This window comes from Penicillium diatomitis (assembly GCF_028827545.1).
Source record: "Penicillium diatomitis strain IBT 30728 chromosome Unknown utg000013l_segment0_segment0, whole genome shotgun sequence".
Taxonomy (NCBI): Eukaryota; Fungi; Ascomycota; class Eurotiomycetes; order Eurotiales; family Aspergillaceae; genus Penicillium; species Penicillium diatomitis.
The window spans coordinates 778669-802787 of NW_026623185.1; the positions used below are offsets into that span (position 1 = coordinate 778669).

The following is a 24119-nucleotide window of genomic DNA, read 5'->3' on the forward strand; positions in this document are numbered from 1 at the left end:
AGGCCGCCATATTGACGTCCATCATCCTGCCGCAACCCTGTCGTTCTCTCACGCGCTCGACATTGAGATAGTTTGTGGAGGATACTGCCAGCAGATTCCACGAATCAGTGGCAAATACAATAATTATTGATCAAGCGTGTTTCAAGAATAAATACATTTACATCTTAGACTGTTTAACTTGTTCAACTTCACCTAGAATGGCGTTTAACCGTTGACATGTTTCGTCGCACACAAACATTCTGTTGCAAACAAGGCTCCTGTAGCCAACCAGGGGCGCATGGGTCGCGGGGTCGCTGCGCAGAGGTCGCTGAACGGAAATTTTAAGGATATACCGGTAATCACTGAAGTATCCCGAAGAAAAAAGGGTAGCGGCTGAACGGAAATAGCGGTCGCTTGATGGATCTGCAAAGTTCGATTTGAAAATATCCCGTACCTACCAGATATACTAGTTTTTCCTATAATTTCTAAACAGCGAGCTAAAACAGCAAGCTAAAACAGCAAGCTAAAACCGAACCTGTATTAGATAGTATTAGGTTCTAAGAGATATATCATTAATTTTAATAGTAATAATTAGTTTATCTTAAAATACGTCAGTCTATTAGAGTATATACTAAAGGAATAGTAATTTTTTGTGACGGGCCAGAGCCCGGTGGTTGACCATATGCTATGGCCTTCCGGATACCGCCTCGGTAGAAGGGGTCTGAGCGGGGTCCTACCCGAGATAGGATCGACGCTGTTGAGGACCGCGACCGACTCCTATCCTTTCTTCTTTCCCTCCTTAAGATTGTTGTAAACAGCATGTTGGCCTAGTACAATTGAATCAATTCTGCTACAGCCATTCACATTTTTAAACTCAAGTTAATTAAGTAAAAAGTACATTCTATTAAATTTAATGAAAAACTATTTAAAGTTTCTAGGTTATTCTAATTTTCTATTCAAAATCATCAGAATAATATAGAATTATAGTAGATTCTTGAATATTCTATAAAATATCTTGAAATATAATTGAACATATATTGTAGTGGGGTATTCGGTTGCATGTACTTAAAGTAGTTTTACAGGTACGGGTGCCTGATGGTCTTACAGCCAGGGGATGTTATTTAGTCCTTGAGGATTAGGAAGATCATCAACCACCTCTCGGTCTGATCAACAGTTTTGGTCTGGAGTATGAGGACGGTCTTTACAGTCAAATTCCTTACACTTGCAATGTCTCACTCTTTTTGATTCCTGCCCATTGTTCCTGATATCGGACTACACGATTACCTTGAAGGATTCTGAGACTTGCTTGCTTGTGGTTTTGGTTTGGTTCCTCTCTGACTCGACCTGTCTGGTGAGATCAGACTGCCTTGAGCATTCCCCTCTTTACTATATACTTATTAGACATCATTCTAATAATTATATATGATGGGTATTTTCCCAGTTATCATTAGTAAATATTAAAATGATTTATATAGTTTCAAAAATCTTTCTATTGTAAAAAATTTCAACTAAGATTATACTATACTTGTCTATACTTGTCACGTGCAGTTGGAATCACCCGTGCCGTTGCTCACATGGTATTACTATTAGACCAAAATGTCTATGCCAAATCATTCGATGGCATGGTTTGCCGTGCAACGGTATATATAGTCAGTTGATCCCGTACCTCTATGGGATCACACCGTAGCGCCGGCCCGGCCTAGGCAGTATAAGTTCACATCCCGCTTTCTCTTCTGTATTCTATCACTATCTAAGCAACAATGTCTCAAATTGCTGACCCTAGCATAGACATTCTCAGAAAGAATATTTACTGGGAAGAGTGGGTGCAAATCGAAAAGGAGAAACGTCAAATGGTGGTTTTCCACTGTGATGCGTACTGTTTGGAAAATCACTCGTACCACTTTTGAAGGACTCTGCCAGCTCAAGTATCCACAATCAAAAATTTGGTCTTGATCAATCAAAAACGTCTTGAATTTGCCAATTGTTGACTTAATTTTTTTTTTGGTTTTGATTTGGGTCCATTAATCTCGTCAGAGACACAATAAGAACCGGAAGATGCAGGAATGTTGACCAGTAAGAAAGCACTACACACGCCTGAAACACATATCTGTGGCCTTCGTAATCTTAGTACTTCGACCCACCCACTACCTTCGGTTGTGGGTAGGCGGCGGCCTCACCTCAACCGCCATCCTCACCTCAACCGCCAACTTCACCATCTCTAAGACCTACTACCCCGTTACACCAACCACCATGCTTAAATCGAAGAAAATTAGTGAGCGGCGTCTTCCTGAAGCTATTCAAGCCTACCATCAAGCTGAAAAGCTAAACATCAGCGTAATTGGGCGGTGATATATTATACCGCGTACTACCCTACGTGATCATATCATTCTTAGTATAGATCCTCAAAGTAGTCGAAAATCTACTACTAGAGTTCTACTACCTTATCTGGAAGAGGCCATGATACGCTGAATCCAGTAGACATTAATTTAGAGCCTTGGAGGAGTATAAGATCTAAGGTATTGGTTTCCTAATATATATAACGCACCTTTGCCAGCCACTGGACAGGAAGCCCTTCCTATCCTGTAAGCAGCACTTTGTGCGTTATAATAACGTATACTGTCTTTGGGCCGGTGATTGGAATCGAATTAATTATATCGACCGTATCAACTCTATGTAGCTGCATCAACCGCATTATTTCTATAGAGCTATATCAACCGCATCAACTCTATAGAGCTGCATCGGCTGCATAAACTCTATAGAGCTAAATCGGCCACATCAGCTCTATGAATATGATCAACCATGATAACGGTACATCTCTATGCGATATAACGTATAGTATTCAGGCTATAAGAGAGCCAGAGGACTCATATAGGCGAAAAAGGCTGTAAAAAGTGCTAAAATCGATACAGCCTCTAGAGCCTGATTCAACACCATCCAAGACACCCCACATAGCCAGCAAGCTTTTTGAAGACCTAGATAACGCGCAGGGGGCTTAAATTTCGAAGGCGTCTAGGCTAGATTGGTAGTCAAGTCAAGTCTGTATATAATTATTATATCAAATAGGACATGGCGTTGATGATAGTGAAGTTACCAAAGTCATGCAGATTTTGGTGAAGTTGGCGGTCGAAGTACTAAGAATACGTAGGCCACAGATACTCAAGCACAGAATGTAATTTCAAGTCAGTTCCCACCATCAGTCTCTCGTATTGGCAATAAAGGCTTCCACTGGCCAAAGAGAAACTAATGATAATGTCTCACCACGTCATAGCTTCGGTCAAAATGTCAGCCGACAATTGTTCACATCCAGAGGCCGGAAGACGTCTTCAACGTGGATTTATCCGCTCCTATTGATTCATAGTAGTACGTGGCTTACAAGGGCTTTTTTAAATCAGTAGTTAACCGGTGGTAGAGATCATACACCCAGCACAAAATAGAGATATTGTGCGCAATCTTCGAATATAATTCTCTGTATCTGTACAGCCCTTCGCTATAAAAATCGATACCATTTTCTATATTTAGGACGTTCTTCTGCTAGAAACTTCCGGGACTTCTTCATTGCTTTTCGGAATTGTCTCTCGGTCTGGTAGCTATGCGTAGCGTGGCGACTACAAAAGCAGTATGCATGACCAACTTCCACCTTGATTCGAGGACAGTCTTTGTAGCGATGACGCAAGCAAGACCGATAACCCGCTTCCTCTTTGCAGAGACACCACTCGTAGACAACGTGTTATTTAGATACACATATTTAAACTCGTAGTATGGTAATTAGCGAGGAATGCGTCGGCGTTTTCGTGTAATACAGGCAATATTTAGCCTCGTGTACTTCAAGGGAGACGGCGTTACCAGCGAAGGGCGGTTTATGGTATCATTATCTAGGGTGAAAAACTAATCTAGCAGTAGTTATTTATATGATTCGAGGCTCTTAAACTTTAGCGGAAATAGAAAAGATACTTAAATTGTTAGAAGGTCTGTATCGCAGGACAGAGAACCTGTTGGTTAGGCAGAGAGTCCAAGTCTATAGGGTCTGATTTCAAAGACTGAATCTTGGAGTCCGGGTAGACTCTCCCCTAGTTTCCACAATATATACATGGGGTCCCTGTGTACCGAGTCCCCACAACCCCACATGATGTCTTGAGGGTTGTTACCCTAAGGCGGCGCGGGGTCGATTCGATCGTGAATCGTCTCGAGTCACCATATGTGACTCGCGCCGTGACATAAATAGTATGTTTCAAATATTTTATAGCCATGGCTAGGTATCAAATTGAACGTTGTCCATCAGAGCCCGCTCAGGCGGCCTACTACTATGTTTTTTTTTAAACGACTCCGATATTATTAATAGCATCGCCCACTTCCAGATTAATCTCGCCTCAAACTGTCATATTTAAGAAGCTGTGAGTTATTTCTTGCAGGTAATCATTGACCTCCAGCGACCCCATAACCTAAACGACCATACTACAAGCCCGTGTGACATCTAGGAAAATCCCAAGGCAGAAAAGTCTGAGTTTCGCCGGTGGTTAGATTTAGCTAAATACTTTCCATTCAGTCGGCGCGAAAACCCCCATAAAGCCCAATTCGAAATCCACGTTATAAGCAGTATAAGACCCTATATAGGATACGTTCATGCTTTAGTAAGACTGTTTGGTTGCCGCTAAAAATCGTGCAAGCATTACCCTAGGGGACACCAGTCGCTATGATGGTGACAGTAACGCTAGCAGCACTTAGATATTTCGGGAACGCCATCGACGGACAAGACTCTGCGTAAAGTTAATATAACTCGTGGATGGCTTTTTTTCACAACCTCCCAAATCATAGCCGAGCGCGGACTTGGATTTCTTCTGCAGAAGAAATCAGTATCGGAGGACAGAGACACGCCCACCACGTGTGCCACGCACACCACGCACACCACCTCAAAACTTGGGATGTCACTGTAGCTTCTTCTTCTTTCTCTTTTCTTCAGCTCTTGAGATCCTTGAAACCACGCAGACAGTTTAAATAAAAGTTTACGAGTCCTTCTAAAGCTTTTCCTATCTGGCGTACAACAATGACTATCCATTCACTATAAGTGAAAGAAGAGGCCAGATCCAGTAGACCGTTAGTCGCATAGTCCAGCTAAGCCTAGCCACCAATTAGTTTTATTTCAAGCTATAAGAGGGTAATTGCTAATAAGACCACACACCAGATTAGGCTTATAGGAAGTAAGATCCCTACGACTTTAACTCCAAGAAGACTATCCTCGGGGGCTAGTTAAGGTAGAGACCGATTCCATCGATCTTGTATAGCCAGCGCAGGTACTGCGAGCAGGGTACCTACCATAAACGGTAAAAATGCTAGTCCGACATGATAGGGGGAGAACTGATAGTTCTGTACCAAGATCACTAGTAGGCTGACATAAAGAATAAAGAGTACGATCTGGCTTATTCTCACAATAAGCGCAGTCGGCCAGATAACGGGCTCGAACCAGAGCACCTCCGAGGGGCGCCTAATCGCAGGCACGAGTGCTTTCACTAGTCCTCATCGTGGCGCATTTTGCTTCTGTCGCACTATCTCGTTCTGAAATGTCTCTGGCGTGAACACCATGCCAAGAAAGCATGACCCGGCCAGCACAGATATGAACCAGAACGACGATCGCTAACCGTAGGTTGCCACAACAGACTCGCTAACAATAGGGCCGAGAGATAGTACGATTACGCCTCCTAGCCCGTACATAACAGAGGCGAAGACACCTAGCCGATTACTAGGGATGTTCCACATATCATTCAAAACGCTAGCGAATACGCTGACAGACGGCGAACCGGTGACGCCAGCGAGCGCAGGGGACACTGCAATTGTGCAGTAGTTCTTTGCAAAACATCCCATGATACTGAAAATAGTAAGTAAGAAAAGCGAGACCATGTAGATATATTGTCTGCCAAATTGCTCTGATAAGGCAGAAGTGCATATTAGCCCGAACACGAATCCTAAGCCGTACAACGTGACTGGTAGAATAGCCAAGGTTTCTCGAACGCGAAACTCGACCATGATCTCCGGTATACTAGCGATATAAATTGAGGTGGCGAGAGTACTAGGTTAATTCTTAGCAACGTGGATTGTACCGCTTGATTCAGGTTTACTCACATTACCGAGAAACTCAGTATAGCGCCAATTAAGACCACTACTTTTTTTGCTAGTCCTCTAGCCTCGAGTATGTTCACCTCACATCTGCCTTACTTATAATTGCGCACGTTACTGCCAGACTGTAAGTTTACCATCTCAAAAGGTGATTTATAATAGATTATTTATTCAAAGAGTAAGCGTCGTGACCTCCGCTATTTAGGTATAGGAATTAAGCCGATTTATAGTAACAATTTAGAGCAAGATATTTTATGACGGGAAACTTGGAAGATAAGGAGAACAAGTACAGTCAGATCTAACCTTGATATCATCGTTGCCTATTCTTTACTAAGCAAAGTAAATACAGTCAATCAAGAGAACAAGTTATTTCCTTATCATACACAGTATAGTTATTCAGTTACTTTCGGGGTCCAGATAATAGTCGGTATTTAATAGACCAACGCACAAATCGACTTTCAAATATAACGTCATTTTTTCTCATCATACGGTAACGGAATAATGGCTTTTCAAAAATAGGAAGAGGGGCTTCCCCTATGATATAGCATCTCTCACGCTCACGCTATACGTAGTCTTACCGAGCGAATTAGAATAATCGCCGACTAGAAAAATAAAAGAGTACAAATAAGATCCAATCGAGTGACGAAGGTTGGCTATCGGAAAGAAAATACAGAAAGATTACGAAATAATAATAGAATAGAGAATACCACCTCGAGTGCCGGCCGATTACCGATATAGATAATGAAGAACCGGATACTAAAGGGCTAGATAGATTACATGATCAATATTATATAGTCGTTACTCGAGGGGAGGCTTAGCAGCAGAGATCCTCGTATTATTACGAATATCATATATCATTATCGATCTGTCTCATGTGAACATTACTACTTTCAACAGCGGATAGGACACCCCTCGGATAAGCCAGGATAGCACCACCAGAGAGCGTACAAAGCGGCACCCGCTACTATCACCAATATCCTACGGATTTTTGACCTCCGTAATTGATCAGTTATCTGACTTCAAGTTCTGTTGAGGAACAAGCGGCATTTCAACCACCATATACATCGTCTTTCTCCCCGTATACGTGCTGTCTATATTCAGGAGTACTCATGCCTTCGTGATCCAATCGGTATCACATTTACTCGCCCGGTATCCGATCTTTGTTACGTGCCAATAAGTTCGAAATCAACTTGTGTATTCAACGAAGGTCGAAAAGCCTGAGGGAGAAAAGGAAAGAGAGATCTAATCTGCAGAAGGTATTAAGATGATGAGATCACCGGAACAAGCCTTCGTTACGAGATCTCCCTTCGGTATCCTCCTTCCGCTACTGATTTCTTCTGCAGAAGAAATCCAAGTCCGCAACCCAAGTCCGCTAACTCCCGCTAACTCGTAACATTACCCTCCTCTCTAAAAGGACCTGGTCCACCAGGTTAGTCAACTGGTTGTCATCATCTGGGTGGTCATCTGGGTGGTCATCCTCGAATTCACCTCGAATTCATCGTTTAGTGCTGATTCGGTCCAGATTTGCAATCTTTCGGGCGGTCCTGGTTGATCTGGATGTTCCCGATGGAATTCCAGTAGGCGTTGTGGTGAGTTTTTGAAATTTCTTGCAAGATACCATGTGTAATAATGTTGACATCCTTTCCACTTAACCTTATACTGTAATTTTCGATGTCTCAATCGAACCGCGATGATTTTTTCGACTTCCCATTCTGGTTCTTCATTTACTTCAATTGGTGGCTGGGGATCCGGTAGTTGACCCTTCAAGGGTTCGGATTAGGATGCTCTGCGTAATTTGTCGGGTGAGAAGATTGGGTGCACTTTCATTGACGCCGGTAAGTCGATTTTGTATGCATGTCTGACTTTATCTAGGATTTTGAATGGTCCGTAGGCTTGATGAGCCAGCTTACGTCCTGGTTGGTCTGTTTTCCAATTTTTTGACGTGATGTAGACCATATCTCCTTCTTCAAAATCTTCCGGTCGGCGATGCTTGTTAGCTTGCAGTTTTTGGCGTCCTTGGACTTTAGTTACATGCCGCTGTACTGATTCCTAAATTTCTTGCAGATTACTGGTGAACTTAGAAGCTTCTGCATCTGCATCTTCTGGTTCTTTAGGTCTCGGTCGCACATGGTTATGCCAGTCAAGGTTTTCCGGAATCTTTCAATCGAAGGACTCTTTTGGTTCGTAGCCTCTTTCGGCGAAAAAGGGTGTCATACCAATCGTATCCCGGTGGTTAGCCGCGGCTGCAAAATTCACCATTGCAAGGAATTCTGACCAGTCGTCCTGATGATAACTGACAAAGGGTCTTAATCTCTGTGCCATGTTCTGATTCGCAATTTCACTTTGACCATCTGTCTGCGGATGATATGCAGTTGAAAGTTTCCTCTTAACTCCCAGAATTCTGCAAAATTCTGTCCAATTGACCACCTCGGTCGGAGACGATTGAGTCAGGTAATCCTGTCCACCGGTACACATGATTGACGAAGATACGGGCGGTTTGTTTTGCATCGATATTTTTGTGACATGGAATTGAAATTGGTCGCTTAGTGAGGCGGTCCACGAAAACCACTACTGCGTCAAAACCATGCTTATCCTTAGGAAAGGAGCGAAAATCCTTTTTATCCATCCGTAACAAATAGATTACATCCAAATGTCTCAAGTTCATTACCGCTTGCTTTGCTTCGGGCCATTGGTTGTTGTGGCGCAATAGTGGAAGAAGATACCCCTGAAGACTCAGAACAGGGGATCGTCTTTTATCATCCATTCGTAGTTGTCCCCCTTGACTACATTAGACATAGGAAGCCACAAAAGAAGTATGAAACTCAATACAAGTGCCAGCCACACACGTGGAGTAGACAGATACCTTGGTCTAAAACCTCTTCGGGTAGCTTGACGTAATTTTTCCCTGTTCAAGCCTTGCTTGTGTAGCACCGACGATCCGAGTTTTCTGCTTGCCTCGGAGCGCCGAATTCGTTCAATTTCATCCCGAGTATTAACTGCGTGGCAGCGGCCTTGCTCGACAATCTTTTCGGTAGAAGTCAACCAGGACTTTAGGCCGACCACGAGATCATTTTGAATGTCTCTCATATTATAAATCATCTCTGAAATATCATCAAACACCCGAGATTATGCCATGCTGTAGTTACCAATAGCCTTTGACAACATGTCCCTAGACTTATCGAAACCTGAGCGGCCTTCCTGAGAAGAGACTATTTCAGTTTGTCGTGCCATCTCTACTTAAGCTTCGCACAATCCCTTCACCGGTACGTCCACAGTAGCAGGTGCAGTAGTTGATTCTCTAGATTAGACATGTAAGTGAGAACATTTCTTAAATAGAGGTAGTCCAACACCTGGATCCGAGATTGAGGTTGATCATATAAGTTCACATGACTAACAGCATGACTAGATTCCCAATTTGGATTTGACGAGATTCTTCAATGCTAGATGATACGTGACAAAGGTATGTCTTCATGTCAGCTCGCTACTTGTCATATGCAAAGGTCTAGTGGGTTTCTGCTTAGGGGTTTTTCTGCGCCTTACTTTCCCCGCAGCTCACCAACTTGACCTTGCTTGTTTTTTTGCTCTCTACGTAGGGGGTTGGACGAGACAGTATAATCTTTGTCAAATGGAAGTCACACTTTGACGTAGTGAATCTTTCCATGGGCGAATACAATGTCAAACCGCCACTGTCTATGACTAAGAATAGCTTTCGTGGACCATTTTTCCGTAGATATACCAGTACTCGCAGATTCTCCTGGTTCTGTGCCCTAAAATTACGTCCGTGATTTACAAAATAAAAATTGCACTTAAAAGCTGGGATTTCCATTGTCTCAAAGGAGGATTATATTTTTTGGGAGCGATATGCGCTTTGAATGGGGCCAGCTTTTGCCATTTCCATGAACCTTGATAGTGCTGCACTCTAAAGAGCTTATATAATTCAGTACATAACCAACACACCACCTTCCCAGGTGGTGTTTTCCGACACTCATCTTTCTTCACCCTGGGTTGACTGGACAAAGTATACTTAGCTCTCCTTGACCCAAGGAACCAACAGTGACTATGATAGATGAGATGATAAACATCTCTGGGGCGACCATAGCAACGGAAAAGATGTCCCTCGAAGTTATAGAAGATCAAGGGCATCACCTGTTTAGATTAGTTGGTCTCGCACGTCTCCCCTGGCTTTGCATCTAATAACGGATTAGAATCTTCTTATCGAGAATCTCCAGCAGCTAGTCTGCGATTTACACGAGGAGATTAAGGACCTTCGAAAAGACCTTTGGCAAGAAAGGAGAAAGCGCTATAATCAACAGACAGGCCGTTCTTTTGAGTGCAAAGTCTGCTCGAAGCAACCGGACTCCTGGGTGGCGATGATCCAATGTGGTCATTTGGTCTGCAAATCATGCGCACAGAAAGATGGAATGATAAACACTTGCGATATCTGTCGAGCAGATGTCACGGGGTTTTTAATGTGCTTTCCCTTTGAAAGTGTGGTACCATACGCATGAGTGCGAGGAGTTGCAGTTCTAGTTCGTGTTCACAGAATTTCTGTCCGTCGGGTTTTCGCCTCCGGCGGCTGATTGACTCCCTTCTTGTCAGTTTTATCTAGAAGATATTTAGGTCTGCGAATTTGTCGCAGACCAAAAAGTTACGAGTACCCACCGCTGTCACAAACTTACTCCACCTGCACCTAACCTGAACGAGTATGCTCCTTTCGTTATACGCCTAAAAGACATAGACATCACGCGGTATTGAACAGAGCACAATCCACATATATGAACACCACATGGTCTGAACATAGGATGAACTGTATGGCAAGTCATTGCAGATCCAGTAGGTACGTCTATCATAGTAGTGGACATCCAATGGTATCGAGTAACTTTCTGGAGGGTTCCTGGATGTTTCTAATCGATCAATACGTCGTGGTTCTGCTTTATTGTCGCCGTATAGGCTAGTAATAGACCATTATTTTCTTCCTCTCAATCCAATACGCGCCACCTGCTTGGTGCTTCTTCCGCCCGCGAGTTCATATAGCTCCCAAGCATGTATCCACGCATGCAGAAGCATCATCGTCTCCCTATACTCACAATTTGCACAAATAGAGTTCAAAATACGGTATATGGATGAATTTTAATCATACTTATACTCTAAAAACCGAGATGTCCAGCTGTTAGAATCATGATAGTCTTTGATTTAACATTTGTGAATCCTACCATCAACCAGGCTTTACCATGATTTATCCATACAGTATTTCTCGAAATCAGTCTGACCTTGAAATTCATCAGACTTGACCCACGGGAAATATATCCTTAAGCAGACGAGAAAACAGCTGTTATTCTTAGCATTCTTGCCCAGACCCGCTTTCTGTGGATGGTTCTATATTCTAGAATACAACTCTCATACTATGAGTCGTGTATTTTTCACGCAATAACGGTCACGTGGTCTAGTACAGTGGCACCACAAAAGTCTGTGACCCCCCTGATTGACCGCTAGCAGCACCGCCTTTCTATTATAGCTCACTAAACCGCGTGTAGTCGCGATTCGCGCTGCGCGCATCGCGTTATATCCAATTTTTAACCATCAACCACACCACGATACCACGCAGGGCAGGTTTACCAGTGCCTAGCCCTCCAGTGCCTAGAGGGCCTCCTCCTACTGCCCCTAGGCCTCCAAATACGCAGCCTACAAGCGTACAGCCAAGGCGCAAGAACTGCGAATTCGATATGAATCTACGCACTCAGATTACTATATTAAAAGACGTCGCAAAGTGGTCTTATCGTCAAATCCACGCAAAATATCTAGATCTTCCGCTTCCAACTATCAAAATGACTTGTTTACGGTCCCGAACTCGCCAAAAGGAAGAGACTTGTCCACGATCTGGGCGCCCAAAAATCTTAGATGAAGATGACCGTCAAAAGATCCTTCAAAAGATCCACGAAGATCCCCGAGCGTCGTACGATGATCTACTCTCTGAGGTTGGTCATAAGTGTAAGAAAGACTCGATCGCACGTTTACTCTCTATCGAGGGTCTTCGGAAGTGGCGAGTTATGAAAAGGCCATATCTAAAACCCGAGCATGCTGCTACCCGACTCTCCTGGGCTATCCGGTATCAACACTACACTAAGGAAGATTTTGACCGACTATTCTGGTCTGAGGAGTGTACAGTTGAGCTTGGCTTCGGGCACCGGCCAGCGTATAGCTTCATTCGTCCATCCGACCAGGCAGTCCAAGGCGAAGTCCAGACAACACCAAATCGCGGATTCCAGGTTAAACAGATGTTTTGGACTGCATTTTCTGGGTCACTTCGTCGAAGTGCGTTAATAGCCCTATACGGAGACCTAGAATCTCCTCGTCAAGGCGTTAATCGCTTTATAATTCTTGATTTATATCAACGAATCCTACCTACTTTGCTTATCGACCCAGCTTCAATCTTTGAACAAGATAATACTCCAACTCATACGGCTCAGATTGTACGCGAATTCGTCACAGATCTAGGCCGTGAGATTATGATTTGGCCGCCTTGTTCACCAGATCTTAATCCGATTGAGAACCTCTGGACCTTACTTAAACAAAAGATCTATGAGATTCGGCCTGATTTACTACATATGCCAAATAACGATACAACCCTAGCTATTTTGATTGATACAGCGAAGGAAGCGTGGCAGCAAATTGATCTTAGTGTACTAGAGAGCCTATCAGAGAGTATGCCACGTAGGGTACAGGCAATTATTGCATCTGATGGCTGTTATACTAAATATTAGTTAGTTGTTAAATTAATCTGATTATTTTTTGGAGGTTTAGTACGTCAGAATTATCGGCAGAATAAGAGCGGTCAGCTAAGGGGTCACAGACTTTTGCGGCGCCACTGTAAGAGCCTGATAAAGTAGCCTGACCACCCTCAATTATTGAAAGGATAACGTAGTTCACGGTTAAACCGGACACACGGTTAATCCGGACACCCAACCAAAAACGCGTCGCTATCTCTATACCCCCAACTACTACCAGCAACCATGCCACCAAAACGCACTGAATCTTGGCAAAAAGCGGCCAGCCAAGAGGGGAAGATCCTACTAGCGCTTAAGGATCTTAAGCAGGGCAATATCAAATCTCTACGCGCAGCAGCGAGGTTATACAATATACCGCTCTCTACGCTACATGACCGGGCCGAAGGCGTTTCCTCGCGCGTGGATACGCGCCACCATCGATGCAAATTGACTGAAGTTGAAGAGGATTCGCTTGTTGAATGGATATTATCTATGGATCTACGTGGAGCAGCGCCTAGGCCCTCTACTGTGAGAGAAATGGCTAATATCCTACTGGCTGCGTGCGGGACTCAGCCTCCGCCTACTGTAGGCGTGAATTGGACGTCAACCTTGGTCAATCGCCGCGATGAGCTCCGCTCGCGCTTTTCGAGACGCTACGACTACCAGCGCGCCCTAATCGAAGACCCGAAATCGCTACGAGCGTGGTTTGCGACCGTATAGCGCGTTATAGATGAGAACGGTATACAAACGGAGGATATCTACAACTTTGATGAGACAGGATTTGCAATGGGCCTTATTTCAGCGCAGAAAGTGGTTACGCGAGCAGAATACTACGGTCGGCGATCTATTCTACAGCCAGGAAATCGCGAATGGGTTACTGCTGTCGAAGCAATCTGCGCAGATGGCTATTCGCTACCGCCATGCGTGATCTTCGAAGGCAAAGTTGCCATTGCGGGTTGGTTTGATAACCTACCAAAAGACTGGCGGTTTGAGGTCTCGAATAACGGCTGGACTACCGATGAGATTAGCCTTCGCTGGCTACAAAAGCACTTTATCCCACACACGAATTCGCGCGTACGAGGCCGGTTTCAGCTATTGATTCTTGACGGCCATGGAAGCCATCTTAGACCCCAATTTAACCGGATCTGCGCAGAAAACAATATCATTCCTCTTTGTATGCCTTCGCATTCATCGCACCTACTACAACCGCTTGATGTTGGGTGCTTTGCAGTGCTTAACCGCGCGTACGGTCGCTTTATAAGCGATCTTGCGCGTAGAGGATATAACCATATCGACAAGTTCGATTTCTTGGATGACTACCAACGCGCGCGGCTAGAGGCCCTCCAGCGGCTAGCTATTATTCAAAATAGCTTCACAGCTAGCGGCCTAGTGCTAGTCGATGCAGAAAGAGTGCTTTCGAAGCTTAGTATCTCTCTACGAACGCCTACACCACTAAGCAGCCGGCCAACCAGCAGATCTAGCCAATTCATACTAAAAACACCCAGGACCGTGATTCAGCTACAGAAGTAAGCTTCGATGCTTAAAGACCTACTAAAGCAGCTGTCGAATAGCCCACTGAGCCTATCAAAAACCATGCTAAACCAGATTATCAAGGGCCACTGTATAGCGCTACACAACTCCGCGCTACTAGCGCAAGAAGTCACGAATCTACGCGCAGCGAATGAGAAGATAGTAAAGAAGCGTACTCGACCGACTAAGCATATCCCCTGCGAAGAGGGTTTAAACCGTCGAAGAGGGCCAACAGCTAGTTACACAGCTTGATTTACCAGCAGAAGCACCTGCGGTAGATTCCCATGCGCAGGGCGAATTGCCTATTCAGGCAGACCAACCAGTGAAGAGGGCTCCGCCTAGGTGTAGTGGGTGCAGGGAGATTGGCCACAGGATCAATTCATGTAAAAATCGCTTATTCAGCTGAATCAATAGGTGTTGGTTGAGATATCCTGCTTCAAAAGTTCGTAATGGGGGTGGGTGTACAGCTCGCTTGTGTGTACAGCCCGCTTGTGGATTACGTTAACGTAGTTCCCGGCCGTCCGGAACACCACCTCTCCAAAATCGCATCTTTCTTCCTATTCACCCACTCCAACCACCTACGATGCCACCAAAACGCTCTGGTTCCTGGCTAAAATCTGCCGATCAAGAGGGCAAGATCTTACTAGCCCTTGATGATATTCAAAATGGTCGTGTTGGATCTATGCGCGCAGCTGCGAAGCTATACAACATACCGATTACCACACTACATGCGCGAAGAGATGGTCGAACCTCACGCGTTGATTCGCGTCCTACCGGCCATAAATTGACTCAATACGAAGAGGATTCGCTTGTTAATTGGATTATCTCTATGGATACACGCGGAGCAGCGCCTAGGCCCTCTACTGTGAGAGAAATGGCTAATATCCTACTGGCTGCGTGCGGGACTCAGCCTCCGCCTACTGTAGGCGTGAATTGGACGTCAACCTTGGTCAATCGCCGCGATGAGCTCCGCTCGCGCTTTTCGAGACGCTACGACTACCAGCGCGCACTAAACGAAGACCCAAAATCGCTACGAGCGTGGTTCGCGTCCGTACAACGCGTGATCGATGAGAACGGTATTCAACCAGAGGATATCTACAACTTTGATGAGACAGGATTTGCAATGGGTCTTATTTCAACACAGAAGATAGTTACGCGAGCTGAATACTACGGTCGGCGATCAGTATTACAGCCTGGAAATCGCGAATGGGTTACTATAATCGAAGCAATATGCGCCGATGGTTATTCCCTACCGCCATGTGTGATTTTTAAAGGCAAGGTTGCAATCGCTCGTTGGTTTAATAATCTACCACAAGATTGGCGATTTGAGGTCTCAAATAATGGCTGGACTACTTATGAGATTGGCCTACGTTGGCTACAAAAGCTTTTTATCCCTTCAACAAATTCGCGCGTCCGAGGAAGATTTCGACTCCTAATCCTTGATGGCCACGGTAGCCATCTTACGCCTCAATTCGATCGAATCTGCGCCGAAATTAATATTATACCACTATGTATGCCAGCGCATTCATCGTATCTATTACAGCTACTAGATGTTGGCTGTTTTGCAGTATTGAAACGCTCGTACGTGTGAAGGGCTGTGGCAGAATTGATTCAATTGTACTAGGCCAACATGCTGTTTACAACAATCTTAAGGAAAGAAGGAAGAAGGGGTAGGAGTCGGTCGCAGTCCTTAAGAGCGTCCTCGGGTAGGACCCACTAGAACCTCGCTCGGACCCCCTTCTGCTAAGGCGGTATCCGGAAAGCCATGGTATATGGTTAACCACCGGGCTCTGGCCCGTTACAGTACGGTCGCTTTATAAGTGATCTTGCGTGTAGGGGCTATAATCATATCGACAAGTTTGATTTCCTACATAACTACCAACGCGCACGCCAAGAAGCCTACCAATCAAGTACTATTCAAAATAGCTTCGCAGCTAGCGGACTAGTACCAATCGACGCAGAAAGAGTACTTTCGAAGCTTAATATCTCTCTACGAACGCCTACACTACCAACTAGCCGACCAAGCAGCAGCTCTAGCCAATTTACACCAAAAACACCTAGGACAGTGATTCAGCTACAAAAGTAAGCATCGATGCTTAAAGATCTACTCAAACAGCGGTCGAATAGCCCTCCGAGTCCATCGAAGACGATACTTGATCAGATTATCAAGGGCCACTGTATAGCGCTACACAACACCGCGCTATTAGCGCAAGAAAACGCCGATCTACGCGCTGCGAATGAGAAGATTATCAAGAAGCGCAAACGTTCAACTAGGCAGATACCCTGCGACCAAGGTTTAACCGTTCAAGAGGGCCTACAGCTAGTACAGCAGGCGAATCAGCTGGTTGAAGTAGGTGATGTGGTATCGCATACGCAGGGCGAGTTGCCTAATCAGGCAGACCAGTCGGCTACCAGGGCTCCGCGTAGGTGTAGTGGGTGCAGGGAGATTGGCCATAGGATCAATTCATGTAAAAATCGCTATATATAGTCAAATTAATAGGCGTTGGTTGAGGTAATCGATATTCAAATTCTCTACTAGAAGAGGGTGCTCCGGTCGGCCGGGAACTACGTTACCAGGGGCGGCTTACTAATTAGCTAATATTCCACTCTCTTCTGGGATGCTGCTTTTCCTCTTCCCTGATATTGGTACAGAGGAAATCTATCACCGCGTTGGAAATTGGTGAACATACAAATAGATCGTCGCGCATAAACCTAGGTATAAAACGCTAATTTGATAAAGAATGAATAAATACACCCAGCACAAATCCACTCAGCTATTGCTTGTCCCATGTTATGTATATTGTATTTAGGTCAATTCAGGATAATTGTGGCGGTTATTGGATGCATGCGCGATAGTACGGTTAACCCAAAGTCGGATCATGAATTGTGTCTCTTATATTCTTATTCGAATGGCATTGAGATTTAACAGTGCTAAGTCAGAGGGCATTGAATTGCTCCAGCTCCAGCCCCTCAAGAAAACCATCTAGGGCCCCGAATGTGGATGCGAAGGAGGATCCAGGGCAGCTGTGTTTGTTTATACATTTTGAGGGTGAATCATACCATTCGAGTGATCGGAAGTTTGTCATTTTCTGTACGAGAGACCTGTAACTGACGTTCGGGAAAGGGAACTCGCGATGCGGCAGAAGTAGATCCTTTGACTGGATGGTCAAAGCACCGTACATAATTGAGCGACATTCGAGGCGACAGCCGCGCGCGCCGAGTAGATACTGTCTGCGTGTATAATCGATAAGGTCTATCAACCTCTCGATAGCCTCCTCTCTGCGTCTATTGATCGAAACTATAATAACATTAGTCTTTCAGCTAACAGAATGACGTATATGCGCTCACCTATGACATCCTCCGGAATTGACAGTCCCAAATTATCAATAAAACCATCGCTCTGCGAGCTAGCGATCGATGTGGATAACTTGAATTGGGTAGGGAGTTGGATAACCCAAGAGACCCACAACCATAAAATCAAATCCCTCGAAGCTACCGACGGAGTCTCCTCTTCCATTTTCTCGATCCACAGCTCCGCCAGAAAGTCCAGTGCTTCCCGGCATTCGTAATAGTCTGCAATAGCAGCAATCTTCGCAAGCATCTCCAGGGTCAGTTTTCACGGTATGTGAGAGTGTTGACCGTGAATGGCTTGAAGTACTATCATGAGCGCTTCAACATCCCAGCTTTCCGCGGTAATCTCAACTGAACCCTTCTGGAAGTATGCAACGCTTTCTTTCCAGCCTCCAGTAAGCAGCCTCTTGAAGAATGGAGAGGCAAACATCAAATGTTTCGCAGAGACTTGAATACGCGAGCAATTTTGACCCAAATGGCCTTCGGCAACAGACTCTTCAGCAACGGTAGCCTCGATAGTGGGGCTCTTCAGCAACGATAGCCTCGACAGCGGGATCTTCAGGTTCAGCAGTGGTAGCCTCGACAATGGGATCTTCAGTTTCAGCAGCGGTAGCCTCGACGGTGGGCTCTTCAGCAGCGAAACCTTCAGCAAAAGGCTTTTGTTTTTTTTGCCTTCCTCTTCTCATTCTTATGCTTATTCTTGGTCTGCACCTCGGGACTCGGCTCTAACGGTTTGTAATAGAATATTGGAATTCCAGTCGACCCCTGAGAACTCACGGATTTGCTAGACGATGTTTGAGAGGATTCAAGCCATTGATGGATCCATGTATCTCGCGTCGGTTTGGCAAAGGGACTGTTCGCATTGCGCAGTGTTATGATGACTTCACCTTCTGGATCTATAATATGAGATAACGAATTCATGGTGGTGTAGAGAATGTCTTTGAATATACAGCAGACATCGATGAAAATACTTGAAGAGAGACGATGAAGTATATTTGTAATCCATTGTCCCTGGGCCAAGACATAAGGATGAGGCATAAGCGGATCGGGCACCGTTCGGGCGCTAATAATCTACTGTCACGGCGCAGGCCACATGGTGATGGGACACGATTCACGGTCGAATCTACCCCGCGTGCACCATGTGGAGATGTGGGAACTCGGTACGCGGGATCTTAATGCATATACTATGGGAGCTTGTGGAGTCTCTACCCAGACTCCAAGATTCAGCCTTTGGAAACCAGACAGACCCTATAGACTTGGTTGGACTCTTTGCCTAGCCAACAGGTTATGTGACCTGCGATACAGACCCCGTAACATTTACTTTCCATCGGGACTCCCAATTTACAACGTTGCCTAGTTTTACGGTGTTTTTCCGGTTTGTAGCATTCACTGCATTTATTATACTCCCATTTCCCCTGACAGGAGCACATTATACAGTATATGCATGCACTCTTTTATAAAATCGACGAGCTTATTGTGTGAGAACTGTGACATTTGAGAAAAGAAGGTGAGCGGGGAAGCACTACTGTACAGTTGAACTTCCCGAACTGATACATCATTACAGTACCATTGAAAAACGTTCTCGTAGCTGGACATTTTCTTTACGAAACCAGTTCTGCCAGGCTCACAGAGCGGTAACCCTCAATAGCATTAGCGTATTCCGGAAGTGATTTTCCGGGATCACCTCTCTCGAGTTCAGGTCAAACCGATTTCGAAGATATCCGGAATTGATGTCGTGAAGAGGACTGGCAGAGGAAGGTTATGGTTTTCTGCACCAACCAGCAACAAATGAGTATACCTCCATCTTGGAAGGGCAATCAGACTTTCTACAGCTTAGTCCCCAGGGGTAATGACGTATGCCTTCTCGTCTAGCACGTTTGTCTCGAAAACGGCAACCTGTCAAGAATCACCGATTAATACGTCGTGAAGTGGCAGTATACTCGTATGCTCGTTGTCTTCTACGGAAATGAGCAACCGAACTCAAATGGTCTTGAACATATTTACCGCTGTTTTTCTCCCTTTTCTTGTACCTAGCTCGCTCTACTGAACGGAAGGTATTACCACTACCTCTACATTTGTGCTTTGAAAAATGGCTCGCTTAGGCTATAATTGGTGACTTGGTGTCATGGCCTAAATCTATATATCACGAAACAAGATAGGGAGAAAGAAGGGTTATCGAGACGAAATTGGTTAGTTCAAGCAGCAGTCTACTGCTGATTGCTTCCGTGAAACGAAGAGATCATTCGATGTTGGTCAGGCGTATCTGAGGCTTGCGATCTGCAGCCAAAGCTGATGGGAACCCAGTTATTGGTCTCAAGGCCCTGTCTCTTTATGTCATGGCTCGCTGGAATCGACAACTGCATTTATTTCTAACAAGCCTGTATTCGATTTGAACACCATGAATAAAATCTTTGAAGTTCTCTCAGAATATAGTAAAATCCGTAATCGCTAGTGTGACGATGTTGGCTTTCTATCATAGAGCTTTCAATAGCTTTCAATTCCATTTTCGAATTGCCTTGTAATGATTATAAAGTGCCAGAATAAATCGGATATCCGAATATTGTACGAACAAAACGTACAGTGCTATATCGCTCCAAGACCCCCACAAGCGAAGGTGAAATACTTCGACTTGCCACTTAGTATCACGTTCCCTCTGCCCTATAAGCAGACCCGCAAGGGGCAAAGGCTACCCACCGGGGTAGTCAGGCTCCCGGGCGAGAAATTTTACCAACTGCACAATGTATCAACTACTGCGTTGCAGTTGGGTAGTTCTAAGTAATAAGACACAGTTAGTGTGTCATAGTGGACTCGTAACGTAAATCATAAATATTCCTCGAAAGGCGGTTTGGTTTCAACTCTTACATATGCTTTAAATCTGCCTCGTGAAGTATGATGTCTGGCCTGTTCAAGGTCGAACTGAATCCCAATAGTAGTTGCGATTGATCAATCCCCGCCCTTCGTCTTTGAAAAGGCTTAGCAATAATCCATGATGTAACCTTACCGGTCAGACGACAGACACAATTGCAGGCAGTATGCGAACATGACATGGTAGCTTTTCTATGGTGCGTAACTCATGTAGAATGAGACTGCGGTGGATATGGAATAAACAGACCTCCAGGCTCTATGCGCGTGTAGAAGCGTGTAGAAGCAGACAATACGAAAGAATTCTCCGCGAGGTCTTTATTCGATTACATTCTTGCGTGAATAATTTCGATTTCAAGCATGCAAAGAAAATCTTTCTGATATTCAGGTCTTCTAAGAAGTCGTCTATTCTGTTGGTGTGACTGCGCATGTGGCGCCTTCCGAACCAGAGCACCGTTTCAATTCGGCGAAGAAAGCAATCACGTACGTTTTGCTGGACGAGAATCTCGGTACACTATCTATTCTGCATGTCTCGCTTTATTACTATCACGAAAATTGCAAATTCACAGCGCTTTTTTGGCACTGCGAAGAATCTTTGAAACGAGGGCGTCCAAGTTTGAAGCAAGCGTCGTCAGTTCTGTAAATTCAATCATCAAGATATATTGCCAGGACACTAGGCAAAAACCCTTCACTTTCACAATTTACCAGGTTCAAAATCACCATTCCAGAATGAAAGCAAACAGTTTCTATGTAATGTTGATTCTTCTCGCACGGTCGGTTCGGGGATCTCCAGCCGTTCGGCCTCCGCAAGGATCATTATCCATTCACAACCATTGTGGATTTCTATTTTACTATGTGCTGACTGCATATGAGAATACCCCCGTGAACTGGGTGAACCCCGAAGAAGTTGTGGCTGTGAATTTTGAAAACAAGACGGACGGGGGTGGTGTTTCTTTCAAGATTGCCAAGACTGAAACTGATCTACAGAGTTGTACTGATCCAAAACAAGGTTGTATTCATCAATTACAGGCGGAGTTCACTCTCAGTGGTTGCGAGATTCGGAACAGTGCCAGGTGCAGGCTTTGGTATGATTTGTCTAGAGTCAACGATCCAAATGGACAGTTCGTTGGCATCGAGTACTCCCTGGCTCCCAGAGTTTCGACCTGCCACGAGCTCGTGTGTCTAGCCGGAGATAACCGGTGCAAAAACGAATATATCTTACCTAACGACGATTACGCTACGACATGCTGTGATTTTGGCGTTGGTGCCAGGGTCGAAATTGACCTTCACCTTTGTCCAGTTCCTAAATCATCTACAGCCCCCTAGGTTTCATTGCAATGTTCAGCGCTAAATATCTTTGATCACAGTTTTCGAGAACCTTCCTTATCGATACCGTAGCCACGGCGAGAATTTTCACTATTACAAAGTCGATCAAGGTAATGGCAAGGTATGCATTTGTTCGTAAGCTAAAAAGTGGAGGCGGAAGAGAATGAAGGAGCCCAGCCAGCCTCCGTGCTCGAGAAATCAATCTGTGGGTCTCATGTCTGCACTGAGAAAATACCCTCCAGCAACACTAGTACGTACGGAATACCATGTCTTCCTGGAGCAATGCAATCTCGGATCTTTGCGCCCATGGGTTTTCTTTCATGTTCCGGTCGAGTAAAGAGTTAGCCTAAATCACTGATACCCCCCTCATTACTAGTAACCTTGACATGTTCTCGGCCCCCTCAAAATCTACCAAACTTCCACTGCTGTGCTATTAATCGCTCGGCCTTCCATATGTAAGCCATTACTGCGCGCGGAATATCCAAGAAGAAGAGCGGGTGACGTATGAATCAGACGATATATTCTAGCTAGTGGCCATGGAGGGGGTTGCTGGAAGCTCAGCTGGGACTGCACTTCGAATGGAGTGCTGTACGGAAGCACATTGCGACCGTATGCAGATGCCGTACCGGGGATACTGGACAGGATTCAGCTCGTGTCGAAGATGATATGACCGCGAGCGACGTTTTTTGCAATTGACACAATATAAATCACACTGGGAATATTCTTGCTCAACATATGGTGGAGGCTTCGATATTTGATCGAGGTCGCAGAATTCTGCATCCATAGTTTGAGCAGATTTTGTCATCTTCGCCAAGCTAGCGAAATCGTAAACTAAGCTGGACTGCGACTCGGCGAATAGGACCATCATGGTATCAGTGCTCGAAACTAATTCACGTACTTATCTGTTAATCGGATCCAAACACCTCTTATGTGGCGCATCTTGTGGCCGCGGGCTACAGGTGATACACACCCTAGATACGACAGCATGTGCTGATTTTCTAGGGTATTTATACTTCATATGGTCTTTTTGATAGTTGATCTGGTATAGGGCTACGTTTAGATCATAGTCCAGAAAATACCCAGTCACTTTACGTCTCTAGGCGTAATTGTAAACAAATTGTGACATACAGTTCGTTAACATTAGTTCTCACCGGTGGGGCGGTGTATATCATATCAGGGCTTGGAATCCTACCTGCGCTTCATTTTGAGGGCAGTCGGATGTTCCGGTCCTCGCGCCATATGCAGGGCCAGATCCTCGCACCCTAGGAAAGCATTATGGAAGCGATCATAAAAGAAGGATTGTCATCCGAGAGTTGATATTCACCGAACACACGAACGGATAACATTACAAGTGACTCTGTATAGCACAGACTCTTCACGAGAAGCGTCCATGAATCCAAGAATCATCCTTCTTTCGTCATCTGACTGACGTAGTCACTGAGTGCAATTGAAAGCTCTGCAGGCTCGCAGGTCGTGAAGTAGTCTTAATCATGGCCTAAGTTTCTGCTATTCTCGGTTCTTCGGAAACCAAGGATTCATATATCCGAGCATCCAATACCATTCGTGAGTATGAGGTTATATCAGCTAATATCGGGTCGCGTTTAGTCTTGAATATGAATCGTAGGTCATAGGTCAGAACCTAAGCAGTGGGCTTTAACCAGACAGATTTCATTCCGTGGATGTAGAACCCTTTAATTATATTACAGAGAGTGAAGCATTCACTGACTACATGGCTAACGTATATATGAAGTGCCGAAACGAGGCGGTGTGCCGGAACTTCATATAGATACCTTTATCACAGCGGGAGACAATTCAGCAAGTAACAATATCAACATTCCTTATACTGATAGACCATGGATAATGATCTACCTCTCCAATTGAGTCGTATGTACTTCAAACTTAGTGATACAGCAATTCGATCAGAGGCGACCGTACGAACAAACAGTAAACAGAGTCGAATCTGACATTGCGGAACTATAATAATTTCTCGCTCGAGCCCCACAGGGGTCCAGAATGTCTGATTTTAAGAATGAAGATAATTTCAGATCAATGCTATTGAGTCAAGTCCTTATATTGATGGTCCTAATATTGATGTTTCCCTATCATGCTGGGTGAGAGCTTTGCCTCTGAACTTTGGTCCGTGGTTATTACAAGAGATTTTCAGAAGATGTCACATCAAATAATGTAATGTTAGAAATT

The 24119-nt window shown here is 44.7% G+C and overlaps 1 protein-coding gene across 1 annotated transcript; it reads right to left on the reverse strand.

Moving 5' to 3' along the window:
- Positions 1 to 17317: 17317 nt before the first annotated feature.
- On the reverse strand, positions 17318 to 18653 carry N7539_008623 (uncharacterized protein; the record flags this gene model as incomplete). The annotated part of the gene is made up of 4 exons (XM_056938218.1): positions 17318 to 17679; positions 17730 to 17982; positions 18040 to 18288; positions 18510 to 18653. 4 exons carry the CDS (start codon positions 18651 to 18653, stop codon positions 17318 to 17320), a joined length of 1008 nt encoding a protein of 335 aa, XP_056786600.1.
- Positions 18654 to 24119: the final 5466 nt, after the last annotated feature.